This window comes from Pan paniscus, chromosome 9 (assembly GCF_029289425.2).
Source record: "Pan paniscus chromosome 9, NHGRI_mPanPan1-v2.0_pri, whole genome shotgun sequence".
NCBI classification, from domain to species: Eukaryota; Metazoa; Chordata; class Mammalia; order Primates; family Hominidae; genus Pan; species Pan paniscus.
This window is the reverse complement of record NC_073258.2, coordinates 62,155,143-62,181,042: the sequence shown is the minus strand read 5'-3', so window position 1 is coordinate 62,181,042 and position 25,900 is coordinate 62,155,143. Positions and strand designations below refer to the sequence as shown.

General features: G+C 49.1%; 1 protein-coding gene and 1 long non-coding RNA gene across 7 annotated transcripts in view; one reads left to right on the top strand and one right to left on the bottom strand.

The window, feature by feature from the left end:
* Positions 1-25,900, bottom strand: part of CD6 (CD6 molecule) — a 48,736-nt gene that overhangs the window by 8,542 nt on the left and 14,294 nt on the right. For 3 of the 6 annotated variants that reach the window (XM_034932717.4, XM_034932718.3, XM_034932719.3), the window contains exons 1-5: positions 5,177-5,402; positions 3,909-4,259; positions 2,975-3,286; positions 1,946-2,248; positions 687-752 (exon numbers count right to left, since the gene is read on the bottom strand). In XM_034932717.4, coding sequence (XP_034788608.3) covers positions 687-752; positions 1,946-2,248; positions 2,975-3,286; positions 3,909-4,259; positions 5,177-5,393 — 1,249 coding nt within the window. In that variant the 5' untranslated portion in view covers positions 5,394-5,402. Of the gene's footprint in view, positions 1-686; positions 753-1,945; positions 2,249-2,974; positions 3,287-3,908; positions 4,498-5,176; positions 5,403-25,900 lie in introns of those variants that run through there. The other 3 variants (XM_063608490.1, XM_063608491.1, XM_063608489.1) reach the window with 2 other exon arrangements.
* LOC129393366 (uncharacterized) lies at positions 5,286-6,891 on the top strand. The gene is made up of 3 exons (XR_008620186.1): positions 5,286-5,408; positions 5,895-6,013; positions 6,874-6,891. It is a non-coding gene; the product is annotated as an uncharacterized LOC129393366 (long non-coding RNA).

Below are 25,900 nucleotides of genomic sequence, written 5' to 3'. Positions count from 1 at the left end.
TAGCAAGAGGCACAGCTGGGAGTTGAGTCCTGGGAGTCTGCTCTGATGCCAGCCAAGCTACACGCAGCTGGTGGGTAGACCAAGAATGGATCTGGAATTCAGAGCCTTGGTTGTCAGTTCTGGCCAGCAATCTCCAGCTGTGACTTCAGCCTCGGAGCCTCAGCTCCTTTCTTGATGTAAGGGTTATAATAAGACCTCTCCCATTTGGCTACCAAGAGGATTAAAGGGTTGGGAAATAATGGCTATAAAGCACTAGGCCCAGTGTCTGGCCTGTTATGAACACAGGGCTGTGTGCCCGCATTCCCACTACCCAGCTGGGCCAAGATCACCCTCCCCCTGCCGCCCCGACCCTGACCCCTGCTTGAGGTGGTATCAGCTCTCTCCAGCTCTTTCCTTCTGCCCTCCAGCATCTCACAGGAAAGTGGGGGAATGGACTTCTGTCCAGGAAGTATCAGGACTCAGTGATCTACGGGCTGACTTGGCAAGGAGGGGGTGTAGAAGGAGCAGAAATGCCACCCAGAGAGCCCTGGGGAGGCAAGTCCATTGGCTGGAGGTGGAGGATGAGGACCAAACCATCCTCCACCCCAACACAGGTGTGCACAGGAACACACACACACACACACACACACACACACACACAGATGTCCAAGCTTCTGAGAAACCGTGTAGTACCCAGCAACACTTACCTATAGTGACTGTCTGAACACTTGCAGGGACTTCGGGAGTGGACAGATTGTGCAAACTCCGGGAATCTGTCAGAAAGCACCGCCCAGTCACTCATTGCATGTTACTGAGCACCTACTGTGTGCCAGGCCTTGGGTTAGAAACTGAATGGGACAGACAAGTGACCCAGAACTAGGGTTGTGCTCCCATCAGGGACACGTGGCTAAGGAAACTTACCTCCCTCCCCTACCCCACCCCCCACAGTAAGGAGGAACTCATGGGTTAAATGCTGGGAAGGCTCTTGGGTTAGAATAAAGGGCTAATAGAATTATCCCTTCTTTCTGTGTAAGCTGCTACAGACCACAAATCCGTTTTCCATTCAGTTTCAGTGTGTTCTTAATCAGCCTAGGGAGATGAAGAGCGGACATTATCTTCATTATCATAATCTGCATTCCCATTGGGCAGGTAGGCTCACAAAGAAATGAGCTTAGAAGTCCCTCAGCAGATACTATCAGGTTTCCCAGCTATCCTGCGAAGTGCCTAGTATCAGCATCCACACATGGAGGTTAACGGACTGTCGGAAGCCTCCTTGCTCGTAAATGGCAGAGCTGGAATTTGTAACCTGGTGTCTGAACGCTGTAAGAATGCAAATATGTTTCTTCAGATCTATCTAGCACTCACATTTTTTCAAACTTTAACACGTCTGAAGTTGGGATCATGGCCTCGGTCATTACGTTTGGTGGTTTATTTTGGCAGTGTTTGTTCTTCTTTATGGTACATAAAATAATAATGGTGTGACTTATAAACAATGCCATCTTAGATTTGGCGAGATATGGTAGAACCCAACTCATAGAGTGGGTATGAGGCTCAGCTGAAATAAGAGCTACTTAGTGCTCAACAATGCCTAGCATATGATCAGGGTTCCAGAAGCTGTCACCGATATTATTACTAGGGCCTGCTAATATTATTTTTACTGTCATCACCAGGCCTGGGATGGCAAATTGGTTTCAACTCTTGAGTCAATCCCAGTCAAGAGGAATCATTGCTTAGCATATAATGTCTTCACATATGATTCATCATTCTGGGGCTGAGTGGAGCATCTGAAAATACCTCGATGAATTAGCACTGTCTGCCTGGGCACCGTAAGGACAATAGTCCTTCTTATGCCATATGTGCCATTGCCGATCTGGTGCCTATTGTGGTCCTTGGACTGTAAGTTTTTAGGACATGGATTCAGGTAGAATTCTGGCTCAAATCTGGGGGGTGGAGTAGGATGGGGTACCTGAGCAGAGGACCCTGGCTGCCAGCGACTGGCTGCAGAGGTTGGAGTTGTTGAACCGCCAGGAGCAGTTGGAGAGGGTGAGCTCCTCCCCGTTGCATGAGTAGTACATCCTGCCGGACAAGGAGTGGGGCAGCCCCTTGGGCCTCTCAACCGCGGTTCCACAGCCCAAGGACTGGCAGAGCACCTTGGCCTCCGATGGGTACCACTCACTGTCACACACTGTGTTCCAGACCCCTCGGAAGTGTACCTCCACCTGCCCCTCGCAGCGGCCAGCGCCCCCTGTCAGGCGCCAGGACTGGTGCTCTGCAGGGAAGGGGCAGGGGACAGAGTCAGGTCAGAATCCTTTGGGCAGAAATTCCCGCCAGCCCAGACCCACCAGTGCAGGCACCAATGCAGCCATTTGGTCTCCAGATCTTGTGTCTTCTCCCTCCTGTGTCTGTGTCCCCCTGTCACCTGCCCCATCTGCTCTGGCCAACCCTGCTGTGATAAGTGTGGTCTGTGGAGCAGCAGCATCGGCATTGCCTGGGATCTTGTTAGAAACGCAGACTCTGGAGCTCTGCCTCAGACCTACTGAATCAGAATCTACATTTTAACACCCCCACCTCCCCCATCTCCTGCTTATCAAAGAGAGGCACTGGCTGGTCCAGAACCTTCTGGCCCCACCTGGACAGACCAACAGCCTCCTCAGAGGCCTCCCTCCCTTCAGTCTCCCCTTGCTGCTTGAATGCAGGTGGCCAACTCCCACTCGGGAAGAGTCTCACTTTTAATGTCACCTCTTCCAGGAGGTGGTCAGCCTTAGCCTACAGCTCCGCATGGCCTGCTGCCTCTAGACTCCACCTGACTGCCTTTCTTGGGGGCATTTACCACTTTCTCTCCTGAATTATGTTTGTCTCAGTCTCATCTCCCCTCCTGAACTGTGACATCTCAAGGGCAGGGACCACCTCTCCGGCACTAACTCCAGGCTTGGCGCCCAGTAGGCCTATGGTGAGTGTTGGTAGTGACCGGGCTTCAGCGACTCCGCCCACTGACCTGAGCACACCACGCCCGCGTCCTCTTTGTGGCCGCAGTAGTGCTGTCCTGGCAGCCCCGGGCAGTCCCACAGGTAAGCTTCGGCCCCTGAGCAGTTCACCTGGTCCCGGTGGATAGGCCCGCGGCCGGGCGTGAAGTGCAAGCCGGGCAGGGCCTGGACTCCCCAGCCGCAGCCCAGTTGCCTGCACACTACGTGGGCGTCCTCCAGGTCCCAAGTGTCATCGCACACTGATCCCCACTCGCCATGCTCCAGCATCTCCACGCGGCCGGCGCAGGCGCCGCCACCGTCCACCAGGCGCAGCGCGCGGTTCTCTAGGGGTGGGAGGGGGTTGTGGACGCTGGGGCAGCCGGCCAGGAAGGGAGGGTTGGGGTGATGGTTGGACTGGCCGGAGAGTTGTGAGCGTGTTGTGGACCCAGTGAGAGGGCTGTAGCCCGGTAGGCAAGACTGGGAATTCCCCCAGGACTGCAGATGGGTTAGGTAGAGCCGCAGGCTGGTGGGAGGGACCAGAGACCTGGTGGGCGGGGCCTGGAGGGCAGGTTTGGGAGCCTGGGAGCCACAGCGCTAAGGGACCCTGTGAACCTGGCATGTTTATGTATATGGCGAAAGGGGAGGAGAGACCCAGAGCGGGCGGGGACAGGGAAGCGGCGGGCCCAGTAAGTGGGGTTAGAGACCGGGTTAGCTTTGGGAACCCAGGGGTGGGACTAGGAACCAAGTGTGGGGGTGGAGTCTGGAGGCCAGATCCGAGGAAACGCTCAGATCTGGAAATGACTCGAGGTCGTCCTCCGGTGTGGGAACCCGGTGCGTTTGCACTGGTAGGCGGTGGGGGTGGAGGTCTGGAGGCGAGGCTTGCGTCCAGGGTCTGGAGCCAGGGGCAGTGGCTGAAGGCCTGGGGAGTGGGGCAGGTGGGGGCCCGTGTAGGGGGTGCGCTCGTACCTGCACAGGTGACACGGGCCCGCCTCCCGTCGCTGCGGCACGCGTGCTCCACCACCTCGCAGAGCCGCCACTCGGCGCCGCTGCACAGGAGGGCGGGCGCCCCGGCCAGAGTGGCATTAGCTGCTGCGCTGGTGTTCCCGGCTGCCGGCGGGGGCGGCAGCTCGGGGGTCGGCGGGGCGAGCTGAGAGGCGGCCTCCGCCCCGCCGCAGCCCAGTGCTCGGCACACGGCCTCGGCGGCGCGGCTGTCCCAGAGCGCCCCGCACGCGGGCTCCCAGGACGCCTCGAGCCGGACCTCCACCGTCCCGCTGCAGCTGCTGCTCCCGTTTGTCAGACGGACCGGAAGCCGCTCCCCTGGAAGTGTCAGACCAGAGAGCTGAGACCGGTGGGGCCTGGGCAGGGGGTTGCCCAGGCTCTGCCACTGACTCTGTGCGTGAACTTTGACAACGCCCTGCCTGGCTAGGGGTCTCAGCTTTCCAGTCTGCAAAATGGAGCCGGGCTGGCTCATCCCTGAGACCACCTTGAGGCCTGACCCTGTGGTTCTCCTTAGAGTCAGCCGAAGGTGGGGCTTGGGAGTGACTCTAGAGGTTAAGATGGGTGACAGACAACTAGGGGTCCAGCCCCCCAGAAACCCTCCTCACTTGCTCCTGTCTCCAGGGGCACCCGTTTGTGAAAGAAAGGCAGAGTTGTGAGTTCAGGGGCCCTGGTCCGGTGGGAGCATGCTTCCCCTGAAGGCCCCTCTGCTCCTCTGAGGGTACTGTCCTAGAGGCTGTCACAGTGACTAGGGAACCTTGGAGGATTGTGAAGGGGCTGGCCATGGGGTTGATGATGGGCTGCTTCAGCTGATGGTGGTCCTCACTTCCCCAGAACCCCTTCTATGGGAACCACTTGCCCCTTTTAGCCCAGGATTGTACCCCCAGTGCTAGCATGCATCTTTGCCTACAGTAGGTCCTTAATAAACGTCTGCTGAGTAAATGAAGGACCCTGCCTCCCCCACCAAGAACTCTAGCCTGTTCTCAACAAATCCCCTTAAAATGCTCCAGGCATACCTGCCCACCTGTATGTGACTTATCAGTGTCCTCTCAAAAATGGTAGTTCTACGATCTCAAAGCGAATTGATAGTGGAACTTCAGGTGATGGGTCAGGAAGAAGTGTTGTCTGAAGTCAGGGAGCCTCCCTGGTATCCTAAATGTCCATTTCCCTTCTTTATTACCCTGGGGGACCACCTACAGAAAGCTGATCATGGACCCCCAGAGGGAATGTTTGCTCACCTGGCTCCCAGAGCTCACTCTCTGCACTGCTGGTGTTGAGCTGGTCAGGTGGGGCTGGAGATGGATGACCTGAAATGAACCAGCAGCAGCATGGTGGGTGAGTGAGCTCAGGCCTGGAGACCACAGAGGAACCCTGATGAGCAGGGGGCACTTCCTGGAGCCTGTGGTGGCTACATGAGGCCTTTGGAAAAGACGTGGTCCTCAACTTTGGGTGCATTGGCCTCCCTTCAAGGTAGGGAAAGTTCTCAAACATTGGCATTTCAGGATCCTCTGCTTTACCTATTCATTGCACACACATCTTCAGAAATCGGAGTAGAACAGGGAGGAAAGGCAGTGGGCACTGGGGCCAGACACACAAAGTGGCTTCGTGACCATGAATGGGTGACTTAATCTTTCTGTGCCAGTCCCAATTTTTCAGCTATGATTCTTAGGAAAATATTGTGAGACTGAAATGAGACAGCCTATGAAATACTTGACATATAGAAAAAGCTCGAAAGTGGGAGTGATTTAGAAAAAGAAAATTTTGTTTGTAGAATTTGTTTGAGAATTTCATACCAGACTTTAGAATAATTGGCACATCCTGGACTGGGAACCACTGGATTGCAAAGTGCCTTCAGACACTAAGAAACTAGCATTCATGAAGGACAGGTATTTGCATATTTGCATATATTGTTCCATTTACTTTCTTTCTTTCTTTCTTTTTTTTTTTTTGAGACAGAGTTTCGCTCTTGTTGCCCAGGCTTCAGTGCAATGGCTTGATCTCGGCTCACCGCAACCTCCACCTCCCGGATTCAAGCGATTCTCCTGTCTCAGCCTCCTGAGTAGCTGGGATTACAGGTATGCGCCACCACGCCTGGCTAATTTTGTATTTTTAGTAGAGACGGGGTTTCTCCATGTTGGTCAGGCTGGTCTCGAACTCCTGACCTCAGGTGATCTGCCTGCCTCAGCCTCCCAAAGTGCTGGGATTACAGGCATGAGCCACTGCATCTGGCCTATTCCATTTACTTTCAACAATGCAATGAGGCAGGTGTTAGCATTCTTATTTTACAGATTAGGAAAAGGAGGCTCCAAAAGCAAAAATCAGTTGTCCCTGCCAGATAGGGTCCATTTATTCCACCAGAGCTACTATCCATTCTGCCCTGGGAGGCTGATCTGTTTGGATTAACCCCTGTCTTCCTGGGCCTTATGGCTTCTGTCAGATTCAGCCAATGGGGAGCCTTAGCAGAGCTAGGCAGAAGTGAGGAGAGCGAAGATGTGACACTTATTCCTCTGGCCCTCCCTGTGTGGTCCCTCGGGTAGGCTGTGTCCCTCATGTGAAGGACATTGCTTATTCAAGGTGACCTCTCCTTGACTGTCTCCTACTCGGACTCACTGACCACTCCCTGGTTGTGTCTCCTTTGGCCAGAAGTTGCTCTTAGATTCTACTTACTGCATTACCCTTTGTAAACAGTTCTTCTGTAAATAAGTCCCCTTTAAATTCCTATTCTAGGTTTCCTGGTGGGACCCCGACTGATGCGTGGGCCTGAGGCCACCCAGTGAGCAAGCTGCAGAGCCCAGATTTAAACTGTCTCCAAGGACTTGCCTCCCCTCTGGGCTGGGATGTTTGGGCTTGCAAAGCACAAAGGGAGGCTCTGGGGCAGGGACTGTTGTGGTTGCCTATGAACTCCTCTGCATTTCCTGGTTTCTCTTGCACTTAGGTTGGGCTGGTTGAAGCCTAGGCAGAAGACGTCTGCCTGCTTTTGAGCCAAAGCAGGGAAGAGGCAGTGAGCCATTTCCATTTACGTCTTCCCTGTTGAGGGATATTAGAGGCCCTGGGTTGCGGAGGAACTGCAAGAGGGAAGGGGATGTTGATCCAGCTTGGATTTTGTGTGAGTAAGGAGTAAGCCCTTATCATGTTAAACCATGAAGATTTGGGGGTGTCCTTGTTGCTACAGCCTTGCCTAGCCTGGCCTGACTGATACAGAGGCTGAAGACTCGGACATGACCACTACACATTCCTGGAGCTTCACCTGAGCAGATTCCACGGACATACCCCCTGAGCCTGAGCTTGTGCATGTGCGCGTGCACACCCTGGCAGACAGCCCTCTCCAGGAAACCGTGTGGGCCTCTTCATCATCAGGCAGAAAGTCTTCAGCCCTCTAATTGCCGTCCTCGCTAACTCCCTGGCTGTCTGCCCAGCCTGAGCCCCTGGAGGAGAAATGACTCCAAATTCAGAGCATAAACTCTGTGGCTGATAAATTAGAATGTTCAGCGCAAGAATTCAGATGCCCACAAGTTAGGATTTCAGAATCCCGGTTCCCACAGCAACCGTCCCAGTGCTCCTGCGTAGTTTTCAATGTTACTACATGGGGTGGGGGAGGGGGATTGAATGATGGCTGCAGTGTGTATGACTGTGAGGTGTGTGCATATGAGTGTGTGTGAGGGACTGTGTGCATATGTGATTACGACTGTGTGTGTGAATGTGATGTGTGTGCTCTGTATCATCTCTCTCTCTGGGTCTGGAAAACCACTTTCTCATGCATAAAGACAAAAATGTGTTCTCCTAGATCAGAAAACCCTAGAGGGCAGGGCCCACGGCTGGGTCAGCCCTGTGTCCCTCACGGTGTCCAAGGCAGTGTTTGTTGATTGACTGAATGAATGAGTGAGCAGCAGCTGCCAGCTCCAAGGCAGCTGGTTGAAAGCGGATAACCTCGAGGGCTTTATTTTTGTGTCAAGCATTCTCCCATCCCCTATCCCAAGAAGGGAATCTGGCTTCTCTGTTCTCTGACTTCTGTGCTACAGGAACAAAAGCAGAAATTACCTGGAACCGTCTTTCCATCCAGGCCTCATTTCACAGAGGGCCGAATGCAAGATCAGCGTTTCTCAGACATCATTATCACCTTTTTTGTTTTGAGACAGTGTCTCGCTCTGTCGCCCAGGCTGGAGTGCAGTGGCACAATCTCGGCTCACTGCAACCTCCACCTCCTGGGTTCAAGCGATTCTCGTGCCTCAGTTTCCCGAGTAGCTAGGACTACAGGTGCTTGCCACGATGCTGGCTAATTTTTGTATATTTTTTGTAGAGACGGGGTTTTCCCATGTTGCCCAGGCTGGTCTCAAATTCCTGAGCTCAAGTGATCTGCCCACCTCAGCCTCCCAAATTGTTGGGATTACAGGCGTGAGCCACCGCACCCGGCCCATTGTTACCACTTTTGCCTGGCCCTGTGCCTCACACTTTTCTTTAAATTGGTTCACTTTTTTGCTGCAATAAATTTATTTGAAAAGGAGCCTGCTATGGTTTGAATGTGTTCCAAAGTTCATGTGTTGGAAATTTAATCCCCCAATGACCTGTGTTGAGAAGTTGGATGTTTAAGAATTGATTACGGCTGGGCGTGGTGGCTCACGCCTGTAAGCCCAACACTTTGGGAGGCCGAGGCGTGTGGATTACCTGAGGTCAGGAGTCCGAGACCAGCCTGGCCAACATGGTGAAACCCTGTCTCTACTACAAATACAAAAATTAGTCGGGTGTGGTGGCACATGCCTGTAATCCTAGCTACTCAGGAGGCTGAGGCAGGAGAATTGCTTGAGCCTGGGAGGTGGAGGTTGCAGTGAGCTGAGATTGTGCCACTGCCCTCCAGCCTGGCCAACAGAGCGAGACTGTGTCTCAAAAAAAAAAAAGAAAAGAAAAGAAAAGAAAAGAGTTGATTAGGTCATGAGGAGTCTGCCTTCATGAACGGATTAATGCTGTTATCGCAGGGGTGTGTTGGTTATTGCAGAAGTGGTTTTGTTGTAAAAGTGAGAGTTCCACCGTCCCTCGCTCTGTCTCTCGTGCACTCTCTGGCCATGTGACGCCTTCCATTGTGTTATGACGCAGAGAGAAGGCCCTCATCAGATGTGGCCCCTAGATCTTGGGCTTCCCAGCCTGCAGAACTATGAGAAATAAATTTCTTCTTGTTTTAAATTACTCACTCTGTGGTACTTTGTTATAGTAACACAAAACAGAGTAAGAGCAAACTTTTACCCTTTCCTGTGAATTTGCTTTTTTACATCATTAAAGACACCTGATCATAAAAATGTTCACTGCAGATTTTTTTTTTTTTTTTTGAAACAGTGTCTTGCTCTGTCACCCAGGCTGGAGTGCAGTGGCGTGATCTCGGCTCATTGCAACCTTCACCTCCTGGGTTCAAGCAATTCTCCTGCCTCAGCCTCCCAAGTTGCTGGGATTACAGGCACCCACCACCACACCCTGCTAAATTTTTTTATATTTTTGGTAGAGATGGGGTTTCTCCATATTGGCCAGGTTGGGTCTTGAACACCTGACCTCAAGTGATCTGCCTGCCTCGGCCTCCCAAACTGCTGGGCATACAGGTGTGAGCCACCGCACCCAGTCCACTGCAGATTTTTGAATGGCAAAAAGTTAGAAACAGAGTGAATGCCCATTCACAGGGGAAACGGCTGAATCAATTACGGTCCATTTACAGCATGGCATCTTATGCAGCCTTTATAAAGAATGAAATAGACCCAGATGGGTTGGCAGGATTTCCAAGCTGTCTTGAGTAGGAAAAGCAAGATGCAGAGAATATAATATGATACATTTTTTGTGAAGCAAGGCCAAAAAACCCCCTCTGTGAACTGGTATGATTACAGGAACATGAAGATAAGTGTGGGAGAACACACAGCAGATAATCAAAATGGAAAAATTAAGAGTGGGCTTCAGGGGAAGGGGCCAAGCAGGGCCAGCTCCACAGGCTGGTGGACTGTGCACAGGGCCCCGTGCTTAGAAGGACCCGGCCTTTGCTTGAATCCTCTGCTGTTGCCATCTTGAAATTCCTCATCATTTGTTGAACCAAAGACCCTGCATCTCCGTTTTGCACTGGGCCCTGCAAACTATGCAGCTGGTCGTGGGACACAGTCACAGCCATGGAAGATAGGGGGAGGAAAAGCAAGCAATGAAGGTAAAAGGCTGTACTTTAAAAATCTTGTATGATATGATTCTATGTATGTAAAATTAGGTATGTATGTTGATATGAAAAAAATAAGAAGATATTAAAACCTAAAGGGACGATTTATATGACTTGCTTAAAATAGAAGGTAATTGTAAAAACAAGCATACTAAAAATAAAGCCATGTTAGAGATGTTAAAAGACACATCATCGGCCAGGCACGGTGGCTCACGCCTGTAATCCCAGCACTTTGGGAGGCCAAGGTGGGTGGATCACAAGGTCTGGAGTTCGAGACCAGCCTGGCCAATATGGTGAAACCCTGTCTCTACTAAAAATACAAAAGTTAGCCAGGCGTGGTGGCAGGCGCCTGTAGTTCCAGCTACTCGGGAGGCTGAGGCAGAGAATCGCTTGAACCCAGGAGGCAGAGGTTGCAGTGAGCTGAGATCACGCCACTACTACACTCTAGCCTGGGCGACAGAGCAAGACTCCGTCTCAAAAGAAAAAAAAAAAAAAGACGCATCATCATCAGACTATCTGATAGAATCAGAAGGAATGACAAAACATTGAAAAATAATAATTATTTAAACTTTTATTGCCACGTGATTCAGTGTTATTTAATGCTAAGTTCATTTACCACCTGAAGTTATACTGTGTGCCCCTGAGAATCATCTCTAGTTGTGTCCCAAATTCTGGAAAGTGATGGAACAAGACTGGGAAGGGATGGAGGGGAGCGGCTGGTTTCAGAATAGGAGAAGAAAGAGGTTGGGAGTGCCGACCCCAGCCCAGGAAGGAGGCGGCTTTTTCAGGCCAGTCCCATGCAGAAGTCCCCGAGTGGGACAGAACCTCTAATGGGGTAGTGGGAAGAAGACTCCAGTGGAACGGGCTGCGGAGGAGACTGTAAGCACAGGAAGAATGAAGGCACGAAAGAGCCTTGTTGCCTGGAATTTGAGAAAATGGAACGGGACACTGATACTCCTGTTGTGTCACCCAGGCTCCTGAGATGTCCCACGGGCATCTGAGAGGTGAGGGACTTGTGGAGAAAGGAGGCATAGACATCGAGGGAAAGCTGAGCCTCCCGCTGGCCAGCCCAGTGTCAGAGCAAGCCTGGTGGGGAAACAAGGCACTCTCCAGAATGCTGCCCTGGCCGTGCCCAGTGACCAGTGTCAGGTCAACACCAGCTACACCTGAGGTTACTTTCTGTCCTCCGGCACTGTCAGAGGTGCTGAGGAAAACACGGTTGCATCCTGAATGCTCGTTGAGTGGATGATGGATGAAGAGATGCTGTACAGAGCCAGAGGCAGGGTGGAAAGGGACGATGGAAACATGGAGGTGAAATCTACAAGTGGTGCAGCCAGGTGCATGTGTCACCTGCTAGAAGTATAGTTTAAAAAAAAAACCAACAGAAAGTGTTTGCAAACACAGATGCCAACAGCCTTAACAACAACAGCAAACCAAGCTCTTTCAATCCAGTAATTCCACATCTGGGAAGCTATCCTAAAGAAAACTATCTCAAGTACCATACTGCCTGGAGACTAAAGTCCATGCTTTGGAACTAGATGGTTCTAGATTCCCTTTTCCATCCACTGGAGCCCCAGAATGCTGTGATGTGCTGGTTTTTTATATTTATTTTTATTTTTATTTTTATTTTTATTTTGCCATAGAGTCTCACTCTCCCTCTGTTGCCCAGGCTGGAGTGCAGTGATGCGATCTCGGTTCACTGCCACCTCCACCCTCCTGATTCAAGCGATTCTCCTGCCGCAGCTACTGAGTAGCTGGGGTTACAGGCGCCTGCCACCATGCCTGGCTAATTTTTTTATTTATATTTTTAGTAGAGATGGGGTTTCACTATGTTGGCCATGCTGATCTCGAACGCCTGGCTTCAAGTGATCCGCCCACCTCAGGCTCCCAAAGTGCTGGGATTACAGGTGTGAGCCACAGAGCCCGACCCTGTGCTGTTTCTGATAGCATAATAAAAACAAACAAATAAAAACCCACCAAAAAAAAATTCAAACCGGAGACAACTGGATTGTCTAAAAGTGATTGGGGGGTTGGTTAGAAAAATACAGCACATTAAAAATATTTTCCAAAAAAAAATTTACAGGGAGTATTTAATGATGTGGGGATAAGTTTATGCCACAATGTTAAGTGGCAGAAGCAGAATACAGGGTTATGTTATAAGTATGGTTGTGCTCTCCCCTTCAGTCCCTGTCCTCACCCCCCGCCATGTTTTAAGCTTCTGAAGGTTTTCCAGGACCCAGAGAGAGCCCGAGTACAATCTCCCATTCTGTCCTCTCACTGCATCCTGACATTTTTTTTTCATGTGGGCCCAGCCACATTTAATTACATAGCTATCCTGGTCATGAACTGACAACCATCGGCTCACTAGATTCTAAGCATCACCCCCATATATCCAGGACCTTGCGCAGTGCCTTGCCCAGGAGAGATGCTAAAAGAATATCAGTAAATTAAATTTAATCTCTACTATAGGAAAAGAAAATACATGCCCACATGGTATTAATAAGTTTTCCTTCCTTCCTTCCTTCTTGCTCTTTCTTTCTTTCCTTTCTATCTTGCTCTGTCACCCAGGCTGGAGTGCAGTGGTGCCATCTCAACTCACTGCAACCTCCGCCTCCTGAGTTCAAGCAATTCTCCTGCCTCAGCCTCCCGAATAGGTGGGACTACAGGCATGTGCCACCATGCCCGCCTAATTTATATATATTAGTAGAGACTGGGTTTCACGATGTTGGCCAGGCTGGTCTCGAACTCCTGACCTCAGGTGATCCGCCTGCCTTGGCCTCCCAAAATGCTGGGATTACAGGCATAAGCCACTGTGCCTGGCCTGTTTTCCTTTTTTTTTTTTTTTTTTCTGCCTTGTGTTGTTCTAATTTTTTCAAATGTTCTATATCAAATAAAAATTAAAAGTCCCCAAATAAATACACAGGGCTTTTTTCCTGGGGGGACATGTGGGCTAGCTTGAAGTACTAATACAATGAGCTTTAATACTGACTACCCAGTCACCCTGCTCCAATGAGCCTGCAGAGAGCACCTGGGCAGACAGTGTGGCCACACCAGCTAAAGCCATACTCATTCCCAGGGAAGAACTGAAGAGCTCATGTGGCTGGCAGGTCAGGGTGTCTCTTCTCAGCAATGTCAGCATTGTTGGGGGCACAGTGGAGAGGGTCACTGGGTTAGGCGTCAGGAGCTGACAGTTGATTTCCATCATTAACTTGCTACATGACCTTGAATGAGTTCTTTCACTTTCTGGCCCCGTTTTGTCACTTGCATAATGACAGATTGATGAGATTTTGATCTTGTCCAGTCCTTACATTCTTTGATTATAATTAGATAAAATATGTAATGAAAGGCAACATCTCTTGAGCACTTACTCTATGCCCCATAGACGATAGCTGTTATCTGTGTGCATTACATGTACTAGCAAATCCTTACAACTACCCTGTGAGGTGCATACTATTAATATCATCATCCCAGTGTCATCACTGAGAAAACTGGGACATAGAGAGCTTAAGTAAATCACCCAAGGCCACCCAGCTGGTCAGTAATCAAAGCAAAATTTGAACCTGGACAGTCTGGCTCTAGAAATCACCCTTTTAACTACTACAGCGTACTGTTTTCAGTATGCTGTCAATATAGATGGGAAATCTGTCCTACACCGTCCATTTATCATCATGGAAGTGGGCCCATGGTACACAAAGCACTCATCTGTATAAACGCAGGGGAGGAGCATACATTTGAAGGGCTTAGAGATCACTCAGCCCCGCTCGGAGGGAAAATCGTATGGTGCTGTGTTGTCCAGTACAATAGCCACCAGCCACTTGTGGCTACTGAGCACTTGAAATGGGTTCGTGCCAATGAGAAACTCAAAATTTCATTTTATTTAATTCAATTCATTTCTATTTAATTTACAAAATGTTTTCCATTTAATTTTAAAGGCATAATCAATTCAATCATTGGAAAACCTTTTCAAATGGCCAGAGTAAATTAGATATGTGATTCTCCTTTTTCAATTGTAACTAGTATGAAATCTAAATACAGATTGAATGTTTCTGGTGAAACTTGAGTGTCCAAGTTGAGACATGCTTTAAGTGTGAAGTACAGGTTGTGTGTCAAAGACTTGGTAAGAATAAAGAATGTAAACTATCTTATTAAGAATTTTTTTATTGATGTCGTGTAGAAATGATATTTTGGATATATTCAGTTAAATCACATATATTATTAAAGTAATTTCATCTGTTTCTTTTTACTTTTTTGAAAAAATGCAGCTGCTAAAAATTTATTTATTTATTATTTTTATTTTATTTTATTTTATTTATTTATTTATTTTTTGAGACGGAGTCTCGCCCTATCACCCAGGCTGGAGGGCAGTGGTATGATCTTGGGCTCACCGCAACCTCCATCTCCCAGGTTCAAGCGATTCTCCTGCCTCAGCCCCCTGAGTAGCTGGGACTATAGGCACGCACCACCATGCCTGGCTACTTTTTTTATACTTTTAGTAGAGATGGGGTTTCACCATGTTGGCCAGGCTGGTCTTGAACTTCTGACCTCAGGTGATCCACCTGCTTTGGCCTCCCAAAGTGCTGGGATTACAGGCATGAGCCACCATGCCCAGCCAAAAATTTAAAATTATAAATGTGACTCACATATTGACATCAGACAGTGCTGTATGGGGGGAAGATACCTATGTACCTTACAAGGCCTTGAGTTCAAAGGCTTGGGCTGGAGTCCAGCTCTGTTCCTTATTAGTGGAGTGACCTTTGGCCAGTCACTTTGCCAGTCTGAGCCTTAGACTGTCATCCATGAACTGGAGTTAATAATGCTTCTCTCAGAAGGCTTTTTGTCAGCAAGTATTTTGTCAGAAATATTGCAAAATCTGCGGCCCAAAGGAAGAGTATCCCCAAGGCCCATGGGGAGGTCAGGCTCCCAGTGCAGCGCAGTGGTCTCCCGGATAGTCCAGCTGCTGCTCTGGAGCACTGCCAGGACAGGGCACGGTGTGCCTCTCTGCAAGACTGGCACCAGGCCCTTGTGACTAGTGTCCCCGAACGTTGGGAGAGGCGTGCTCCCTGCTAACCTGCAGACCACCGTGCATCTTGTGTATGAAGACTGGCCTTTTGTCCCGAGCAGTGATGACAAATGCTACGTGAACCCTGGTGGGCCCGCCTCCCGAGGCCCTGGCTCAGACTCCTGGTATTCAAGTGGAGCAGGACTGGTTCAGGGAGCTGTCCAGAAACACTCACCTGCCCCTTGCCCAGTGGCTGGGAAGCTGGACTGGGATTCCTGGTTTGCAGGTTTGAGAAGCAGCCAGATGGACTCCTAGTTTTCTACTCCCAACCCACACTGATGGGAGCAGCTACTTATCTCGGGCATCTGGGGTCCAGAGTGCAGGGGGATAAGGGAAGGATGTTGTGATGCTTCCCACTGCTCTGATAGGGAAAGGGGAGGCCCCAAGGCACGTCGAGCACCCGTCACAAATCTGGCACAGCTCAGCAGTAATGGCTGACATTTATTCAGTATGATTTAATTGTCAAAGCAAGACCACGAGATGGGGAAACTGAGGCACAGGGAGGTTTAGTATCTTGCCTAAGATTACACAGCTAGAAAATGGCCAAGCTGGGAATTGAACCCAGGCTGTCTGCTTGCAGAGGCCACATTCGTAACCACACCACTCCCCCGGGTTGGAATCCAACATCCTGATTTCTGCTTTGGTGATCATGCCAAGGGCGAGAGGCAGGAAGTTTTGACAACCCTGGAGGCTTTCCAAACTCCTTTCTCCTCTGCAAGTGTCAACCAGCACTGAGTTTAGAAATGATAACCCACCCTTCCCCCGCAATGGTGACACAACTCAGAACCCAAGATCCAGGGACTCATTTCCCAAAAGATCCCAGACTCCAAAGATAAGCAACAACTAGGAAACCTTCCTTCTCCAGGGCAGGGGGTCCTGGGTGGTATGTGTCATCCCACAGACCTCACAGCAGGGAAAAGATGAGACTTAATAGTCTCACCTCGCACTGCCCCTACCCCTTCCCCACTTGCTCTCAAATATGGGGCTCACTCCAGCACTGTCTAGGGCCTGAGGATGCATCGGCCAATTGGAAGAGGAGGGCCAATGAATTTAGGGGAGGAAGCTCTGAGTGAGAGGGTGCTGGAACTGTCCTAACTATTTTCTTTTTAGAAATGCCCTTGGTATTGTTAATGGTGAGCAATTAATAAAACAACTAGAAAGAAGGGAACGCCTGTAATTCCATTAAAATTAGAAAGATGCCAGCTGGGCCTGGTGGCTCACATCTGTAATCCCAGCACTTTGAGAGGCTGAGGCGGGTGGACTAGCTGAGGTCGGGAGTTCGAGATCAGCCTGGCCAACATGGCGAAATCCAGTCTCTACTAAAAATACAAAAATTAGCTGGATGTGGTAGTGCATGCCTGTAGTCCCAGCTACTCGGGAGGCTGAGGTAGGAGAATCGCTTGAATCCGGGAGGGGGAAGTTGCAGTGTGCCGAGATTGCAGCACTGCATTCTAGGCTGGGTGACAGAGCAAGACTTCATTTCAAAAAAAAAGAAAGAAAGAAAAAGAAAAAAAAAGACGCATGCGCTGGCTCATACAAGTAATATAATTCAATTGGGAGGGGATAAATGTGTTCAACCTTTGAGGGGACTTGGACTTGAAGAGCCTGTGACACCCGGTTGGGCTGAGTTTACTTTGTCAAGAAACTGAAGCTGTCATGGGCTCAGTCACACAGTGCTGTCCTAGCCTGCAGAGGTGACTGACTGCAGTGACTAGACCAGCTTATACCCACTTGGCTCTCCAAGGCCAGGAAGGCTAGAGTGACTTCTCTCTCCTGGCGCCCAAAGGAAAGTCAGCAGTTTGGTGCTTTGGTATTATTTTACACGTACACTTATCTCCCGAATACCTGTCCCAGTTCCTAGCACGTGGAACAAGTTCAGCAAGTGTTAATGAAACGGAACATAGATCGGTAATAAACGCATTTCTCAGCTTTCAGGAGAACTTGGCTCATGTGCTTTCATTTTCTTGAGAGAGAAAGAGAAAGAGAGTGAGTATTATTTGGTATTATGTTACAGGATTTTGGTTTGTTTTCACACTCCCCAGTTATACCACAGCAGGGCTTGGGGACACAAATAAAACAATTTACTCAACTGACAGAGACGGATGGAAGTTAAGGCTCAAAGAGTCCCAGCCCCAGAGGACTGCAGTCACTCAGGTCAAAGAAATTCAGCTTTTTTTTTTTGGCGGGGGTGTTGGGGAGGGGATGAGTCTCACTCTGTTGCCCAGGCTGGACTGCAGTGGCACGATCTCGGCTTACTGCAACCTCCGCCTCCCAGGTTCAAGCAATTCTCCTGCCTCAGCCTCCTGAGTAGCTGGGACTACAGGTGCGTGCCACCACGCCTGGCTAATTTTTTGTATTTTACTAGAGACGGGGTTTCACCGTGTTGCCCAGGCTGGTCGCAAACTCCTAAGCTCAAGCAATCCCCCTGCCTCAGCCTCCCAAAGTGCTGGGATTACAGGCATGAGCCACCGCACCCAGCCAGAAATTCAGCCTTTTTACCTTTCTTTTGCCCCCATGTCACAGGACAGATGATGTTCGCCTGCGTGATACCTTCCATGCATGCCCAGGTTTCATCTCCCCTCCTCTCTGTCACCAAATCCAAGGGGAAGTAAAAGACAACGTTTCCTACTCGCCTCTTTAAAAAACTTAAAAGATAAGATCAACATGACCTAACAGGCTTTGAGGTACGTTCAATTGCTGGGACTCCCCCTCCTCTCCCAAGAAAGTGAGAGGGCGTGAGCCATGTTCTCCTGAAAGCTGAGAAATGAGTCTGTTGCCAGCCTGCATTCAGTTCCATGAACATCTGCTGAACTTGTTGCATATGCTGGGAACTGGGGCAGGTATGATATGAGGGAGATGAGTGTGAGCGGGATGATCGAGGGAGCAGGAGATCCCAGGCACCAATTCATCTGGGTAACAGCCTCCATTCTCGGGAAATTCGTCTTTCATGACTTAGACAGGGACTCTGGGGACAGATAGAACAGTGATCTAAACCCATCTCTGCTGATTACTGGCTGTGTGACCTAGGGAAAGTCACTGAGCCCAGCTAGGTTTCATCTTTAACCTGGCACTGGGCATGATAAATGAGCCAAACAGAAGAAGAGTGCACGGGTGGGTGATCTTCATAAAACGCTTAGGACGTGGTATATGGTAGCTGTTGTTGTTATTATCCTCCAACCTGAGGCTTTCATCCCTTTTCTCTCGTTTGGCCCTTGGTAGCTATGGGACGGCAGCTGGCTATTGATTCTACATTCCATACCAGGCAGAAAGATGACTCTGACAGCTCCTTAGCCTTCTTTTCTGCAAGGGGGTGATTCTGGTTCTCTGAAGGCTGCATTCTCTCCTCCTCACTCCTCGCCTTTCTTGTGAACCTTATCTGAGCTGCTGCAGACTCTCAACTTGGCTGCACCCTTCCCCGGCTCTGCAAACATCCAGTGTTCCTAGGGAGGAGATGTGGGCTGTAGTTGCTGTGGTAACAGGAGTTCCTCTAAAAGAAAATGCTCCTGGGGTCCTGGCTCCAAGGCTGGCTCAGGCTCCCGTGCCAGACCGTGCCTTCTTTCCAGCTACCAGGTGGTAAAATGAGAAGGTCCCATGGAGGGTTGCAAGCAGCTCAGTAAAATCCCAAGGGGTAAGAGTAGGGATTTGGCTCCAAGAGAGCACAGCAGGCCAGAAACACTGGCATGTCACCAGCCCCATCTTCTTGATCCCCCGCCAGACTTTAGACCACTGAGAGGAGGAGAAGAATGTTCAGGTGCTTCTTTTATTTATTTATTTGTTTTAATTTTAATTTTTTTATTTTTTTTTATTTTTGGAGACAGAGTCTCACACTGTCGCCGAGGCTGGAGTGTAGTGGCACGATCTTGGTTCACTGCAACCTCTGCCTCCCAAGTTCTAGTGATTCTCCTGCCTCAGTCCCCCTAATAGCTGGGATTACAGGTGCACGCCACCATGCTCGGCTAATTTTTGTATTTTTAGTAGAGATGGGGTTTCACCATGTTGGCCAGGCTGGTCTTGAACTCCTGACATCAGGTAGTCTGCTCGCCTTGGCCTCCCAAAGTGCTGGGATTACAGGTGTGAGCCATGGCGCCCGGCCCTCAGGTCCCTCTTTTAGAATTCCCATTCAGTAGGTCTTGGTTGGGAAAAAAACATCTACCACATCATAGGCATCAGAAAGAACACTGGATTGAAATTAAACATGCCTGGGTTAGAAACCCAGCTTCCTCCTGACTATAGTGTGACCCTGGGCGAATCTCTTCATATGCCCCACTTGCCTCCCTCACCTCATAGTTATAAAAAAAAAAAAAAAAAGCCTCACAAGCTGGGCACAGCGGTTCACATTTGTAATCCCAGCACTTTCAGTGGCTGAGGCAGGAGGATTGCTTGAGGCCAGGAGTTTGAGAACAGCCTGGGCAACACAGTGAGACCCTATCTCTACAAAATAAATTTAAAAATAAAAAAATGAGGCTGGGTGCTGTGGCTTACGCTGTAATCCTAGCACTTTGGGAGGCCAAGGTGGGTGGATTGCTTGAGCACAGGAATTTGAGACCAGCTTAAGCAACAAGGCAAAACCTTGTCTCTACCAAAATTCAAAAAATTAGCTGGGCATGGTGGTGTGCACCTGTGGTCCCAGCTAGTCGAGAGGCTGAGGTTGGATCACTTGGGCCGAGGAGTTTGAGGCTGCAGTGAACCAAGATGGTGCCACTGCACTCCAGTCTGGGCAACAGAGTGAGATCTTTTGTCTCTCTCTCTCTCTCTCTCTATAGATATAAATACCTATATATATACACATATATATACATATATATGAATAAATAAATAAATAAATTAGCTGGATACATGCTTGTAATTCTAGCTACTGAGAAGGCTGAAGCAGGAGGATCACTTGAGCCCAGGAGTTCGAGGTTGCAGTGAGCTATGATCATCACTGCACTCCAGCCTGGGCAACAGGGTGAGATTCCACCTCTAAAATGAAAACGAAACAAAAACCTCACAGGGCTAAGGAAAGATTACCAAAAAAACCCCCAATATCTGGCCCATGGCAAATGCCCAAGATCTTGTGGAATCAATGACTATACCTGCAAATACGTGAAAGATGTATATGTGTGCATATATGTATCGTAGATGGAAAAAACAGATGAAAAACAACATATTCAGGATGATCATAGCCTTATGGATATAGTGCATAGAAAAATGGCTGATGAGGCCAAATGCGGGGCTCACGCCTGTAATCCCACCACTTTGGGAGGCCGAGGCGGGCGTATCACCTGAGGTTGGGAGTTCAAGATCAGCCTGACCAACATGGAGAAGCCCTGTCTCTACTAAAAATACAAAACAATTAGCCAGGCGTGGTGGCGCATGCCTGCAATCCTAGCTACTTGAGAGGCTGAGGCAGGAGAATCGCTTGAACCCAGGAGGTGGAGGTTGCAGTGAGCCGAGATTTAGCCATTGCACTCCAGCCTGGACAACAAGAAACTCCGTCTCAAAAAAAAAAAAAAAAAAAAGGAAAAGAAAAGAAAAGAAAAGAAAGAAAGAAAAGGAAATGGCTGATGATACCTCATAGATTTCAAGAGGCTCATACCTTGATCTGAAAGCTATACCCTTTTGTATAAATTATAGAAAAAATTGTTCACATGCAGATGTGTGCAGGGATACTTTCTGCAGAACTGTTTGTAACAGAAGAAAATTAGAAGTACTGTAACCATCCATCAGCTGGAAATAAACAGACTGTATTGTATCATAGGCTGGATTATTCCATTGCAGGAATGAACTAGATGCATATCTATCTACTTGGTTAGATTTTGAAAACAAGGAGAAAAGTATAATAAGTTTCAGAACAATATGTCCAGTAGGGTACAATTTATATAAAATATAGTACATGTCTCAATACCATCCATTGTGTATGGAGACATTTTTTGTGTAATAGGAGTATAAAAATGTGGGAGAAAAGGGTACACACACCACACTTTGGAGTGTGTGTTCTAGGGAGGAAAGGATAAGAATTATTTCAACAGTATCTGTATGGTTTTCTTTCTTATTAATATAGATCTGAGCAAATACGGCAAAAGTGTAAACATTTTCTAAGTCTGGGTGGTGAGGACGCATTGGGTTCATTAAAACATTCTCAGGCCAGGCGCGGTGGCTCACGCCTGTAATCCCAGCACTTTGGAAGGCCGAGGCAAGTGGATCACTTGAGATCAGGAGTTCAAGACCAGCGTGACCAACATGGTGAAACCCCATCTCTACTGAAATACAAAAATTAGCCGGGTGTGGTGGTGTGTGCCTGTAGTCCCAGCTACTCGGGAGGCTGAGACAGGAGAATCACTTGAACCCAGGAGGCAAAGGTTGCAGTGAGCCGAGATTGCACCACTGCACTCCAGCCTGGGTGACAGTGCGAGACACCATCTCAAAAGCAAATAAACAAATAAACAAATCTCATTCTCAATGCATTTCCGTATGTTTGCAATATTCCTCTGTAACGAAATGTCTGGAAGATTCTACAAGAGGCTAGTAACAACAGTTATCTTTGAAGGTAGCTATTGATAAATTTTTAAATTTTTCTGTTTTTGTATTTTCTAAATTCTGAACTATTTTTACTAAATACAATTTTAGTAAAATAAAATAAAACAAAATAAAAAAAAATTTAAAATAAAAGCATATATGAAAAACCTTTGTAAATTGTCCGAGTCATATCAATGCACCCTGCCAACAATTTTTCTGCCCTTCTCTGGGTAAGAAAGCCATGGGTTTTTATAGTTTTAAATTCTTGAATCTCCTTAACAATGCTCAGAAGTAAGCACTGTTATTATCACTATCGTTCAGGCGGGGAAATGTAGGATTCAAGAGACAAGGAACTTTCTGGGACAATAGAGCCCCTAAGAGGCAGAGCAGGGATTTGAACCCAGAAAGAGGGTATCCTGGGCTCTGATAAACACCTCAGGGTGTGCTGTGAATGCTCAACAAATTCTAGTTACTCTTATTATTAACGGAAGTCACTAGAACTCACTTCACCTCCCACAGCATTTATTGAGCCATGCTGCGCTCTGCCGTGGAAAGTAAAGGTAATAGAGCCCGTGGTCCAGCCTGGAGGCCAGATGTTAAGAGCTGACTCGAATCTTGTCTCTCTGAGGTAGGTGCAGAGGCAGGAGACATGCTTGAGGAACATGGAGGAGGGACAGGGCTGCTCTGCAAGTGGTGGGGCTGGTGCGTGAGTCCAGGAAGGTATTGCTGGGGAGGTGCCCTTTGGGCCAGGACTTCAAAGTCAAGGAGCATTTCGCTGAGGCAAGGGAAGCAGATCCACATTTCCCGAGGACTTCCTCTGTGCCGAGTGCCTTCTCTGTGCTGAGTGCTTTACAGACGTTGCCTCATGGCTACCTTGTGAGGAGATGCTATTATGAAACCCATTTTACAGACAAAGAAGCTCAGAGAAATTAAGTTCCTAGCCCACGGTCACATAGCCTAGCATTGACAGAGCCAGAATTCAAATCCAAATTTGAATTTGTTTCCCAGATTCACTCTTTCTACTCTTCAGGCGCCCTCAACAAGTAGCAAGAGTTAAGAAGGCATTCTAGGGAGAGGGCACAGCTCGAGCAAACACCTGGAGGTGGGACAGAAGCTGGTGGGCCAGGCTAGACACTCAAGGTATTAAATTCAAGAATAGAATTCCCCAGAGCATGACCCTCTGTGCAAAGGCTGGGCTAGGTTTCTGCAGGCTGGAGGAGGGGAGTGAGGAGGGGAGTGAAGGCTGAAACTGCTGAGCTCTCAGCGATTTTCCAGGGGGCCTGCCCCCACCCACTGGCTCTCAGGAGGGGCCCTGGTTCTAGGTCTCCCAGAGCTGCAGCAGAAGCAGTTTTAGCTTGTGTGTGGGCAAGGGGTGAAAATCCTCCCCGCTCCAAGAGGTGATGCTGAGACCTTTCCAGGGTGGCCTAAAGCCCCCTAAGAGAAGGCCCCCTTGAGATCAGACATCCAGAAGCCATCAGACATCATCAGCATCCATCCTTGGAAGGAAACACAGCCTCTCCCGAGCAGGTGGGAGTGTAGGCTGGCTGGGACCAGAAAGTCTCCTTGGGGTGTCAGGGACCGGCCCTGGCAGCTACGCTCACCAGACACATGTCCTGTGCCCATCCATGTCCTAACAACAGCCCCCTCCTCACCTACCACTCACCTCCTCTCTTTAAATAAATCCAGATTCAAAAAGAACCTGGGGGAGGCACCAGGGATGTTCAGACTAATGCTTTGTGGCCACCTTGCGTCCTTAACAGCTGGGGGCTGACAGCGGCCAATGGCCATGTGGATCTACGTGGCTCAGAGTGCCAGTGGATTCAGGAATTCAAATTCAGGAAAAAAATATGGGTTCCTTGGAAGGAAGGTAACATCTGAATGCCCACCGTGTGCCCCAGCTTTATGTATACAGCACGCACCGTCTTATTCATCTCCATGAGGAGCCTGTGAAGGCTCAGTGTTCCAGATGAGAAAATGACTTGCCCAAGGCCACAGTTACTAAGAGGCGGAGCCAGACTTCCAGTCTCTCTAATCTGATCTCACACTCTCAGCTCTCAGCCCACACGGCTGTCCCCTACTCCTCTCCACAAGTCACTTACAGGATGCTTCTGAGGCGGCTCAAAGTCCTTCTGAGTTCCCATCTATCTTAACCCTTGGTCAGGGAGATGCCACTCATTCATTCCATTCTCTCAGCTAGGCTCTGGGCCAGGCCCCATGCCCTGGTGGAGGATACAGATGCACTCGTGGTTGATTACGATCAGTTATAAATGCTATCCTTGGGCTTGGAACTAAGCACTCTGGAAAAAAAACAGAGTTAGAAGGGAATAACTGACTCCAAGGAACAGGGGACAATTGGGAAGGGTTTTAGAGGATGAGTAGGAGTTCTCAGGGGTAAGAAATCGATGGAAAGATACCTCTTTCAAGGCCTTTGCCAAATAACCTGAGATATCTAACTTGCATCTCTCCAGAGGATGAGTGGGCTAGGAGGAGAGATTAAGTAGGGCAGTGACCCATCTCTTTCTCCATACCCCCCCCACCATACACACACACCACACACACATACATACATGTACACACACACACCCTACACACACACCCTATACACACTACATACATTGCTATGAGTTGTTGAATTGTTCCCCTCCTCTTAAAACAGTCCTAATTTCCAGTACCCCAGAATGTGAGCTTATTTGGAAATAGGGTCTTTATAGGGGCAATCAAGTTAGCATGAGGCCATCAGGGCAGGCCCCAATTCAATATGACTGTTGTCCTCACAGAAGGGGGAAATTTGGACACAGGCACATGCACATAAGGAGAACACCATTTTAAGATAAGGCGGAGATTGGGGCAATGTTTCTATAAGTCAAGAAATGCCCAAGATTGCCAGCAAGCCACCAGAAGCTCAGAAGAGAACAGCTTCTCAGAAGGAACCAGTCCCACTGACTCTTTGATCTTGGACTTTGAGCCTCCAGAACTGTGAGACAATACATTTCTGGTTTTTTTGTTTTTGTTTTTGTTTTTTTGAGATGGAGTCTCGCACTGTTGCCCAGGCTGGAGCGCAGTGGTGCCATCTCGGCTCACCGCAACCTCTGCCTCCCAGGTTCAAGCGATTCCCTTGCCTGAGCCTCCTGAGTAGCCGGGATTACAGGCGCGTGCCACCTCACCCAACTAATTTTTGTATTTTTAGTAGAGACGGGGTTTCACCACGTTGGCCAGGCTGGTCTTGAACTCCTGACCTCAGGTGATCTGCCCGCCTCAGCCTCCCAAAGTGCAGGGATTACAGGTGTGCGCCACGGCGCCAGGGAGAGACAATACATTTCTGTTGCCCTGGCCACTCAGTTTGTTGCAGCAATTCTAGTAAACTAAACCACAGGTGTACCTGCAATAAAAGCTGCCTCCAGGGCAGAAGGTGGGAGCTGAGAAGAGCTTCTAGGGCATTGAGAGTGGGGGAAGGAACCCGTAAGAGGGAGAGATGTGTCCCTCTTTCACTTCCAGATGCCATAGAGTCTACAAACCCACAAGTGTTTCTCGGAACTGAATTTCAACGCTATGTTGACATGTTTAGGGCTGAGGCAGCCCCCACAGACACAGGTGACTAAAAGTTCCATAGAGATCTTCAGGGAAGGCTTTAGCATCTACCTAGAGCGCAAAAGCTGAAGAGTGACATGGCCACACCCATTTTACCTCAGAGAGCTTTGGGAACTTGCCCAAGGTCATGGCGGAAGTGGTGGAGCCTGGAGTCAAGGCTGGTCTCAGAGCCACCTGACAAGTGTGGATCAACACCAGCCCGGCACCCATCAGCCACCCACCTTCCTGCTGGTGAGACTGAAGGCCCATGACGCTCCACAGACTCAAAAACTTCCTCCTTCAAGAACGAACAGCCGGGTTGTGTGAAGGTGCTGGCTGAGACCTCTTTTCTCTCTTTGCATTCCTTCTAATGTGGTTGTTATAACGTTTTTACAATAAGGATGACTAATGTTTACATCACATCTGAATTTTCAGCTAGCATTGGGTGGGAGTGATACCAAGGGTGAGTAGAATGGAGAGCAGCTATTACCAGGACCTTGGGTAAGTCCTTGCCCCGTTCCAAGGCCTCAGTTTCTCCATGGTTAAATGGGTGGGCTGGGCCTGTCAAATCCTTCCACCAGTTAGCAAAATGCTTCTCAAATCAGGTCTGAGTCAGAAAGACAATTTAACATATAAGATTAAATGGAACTGAATCATGCAGTA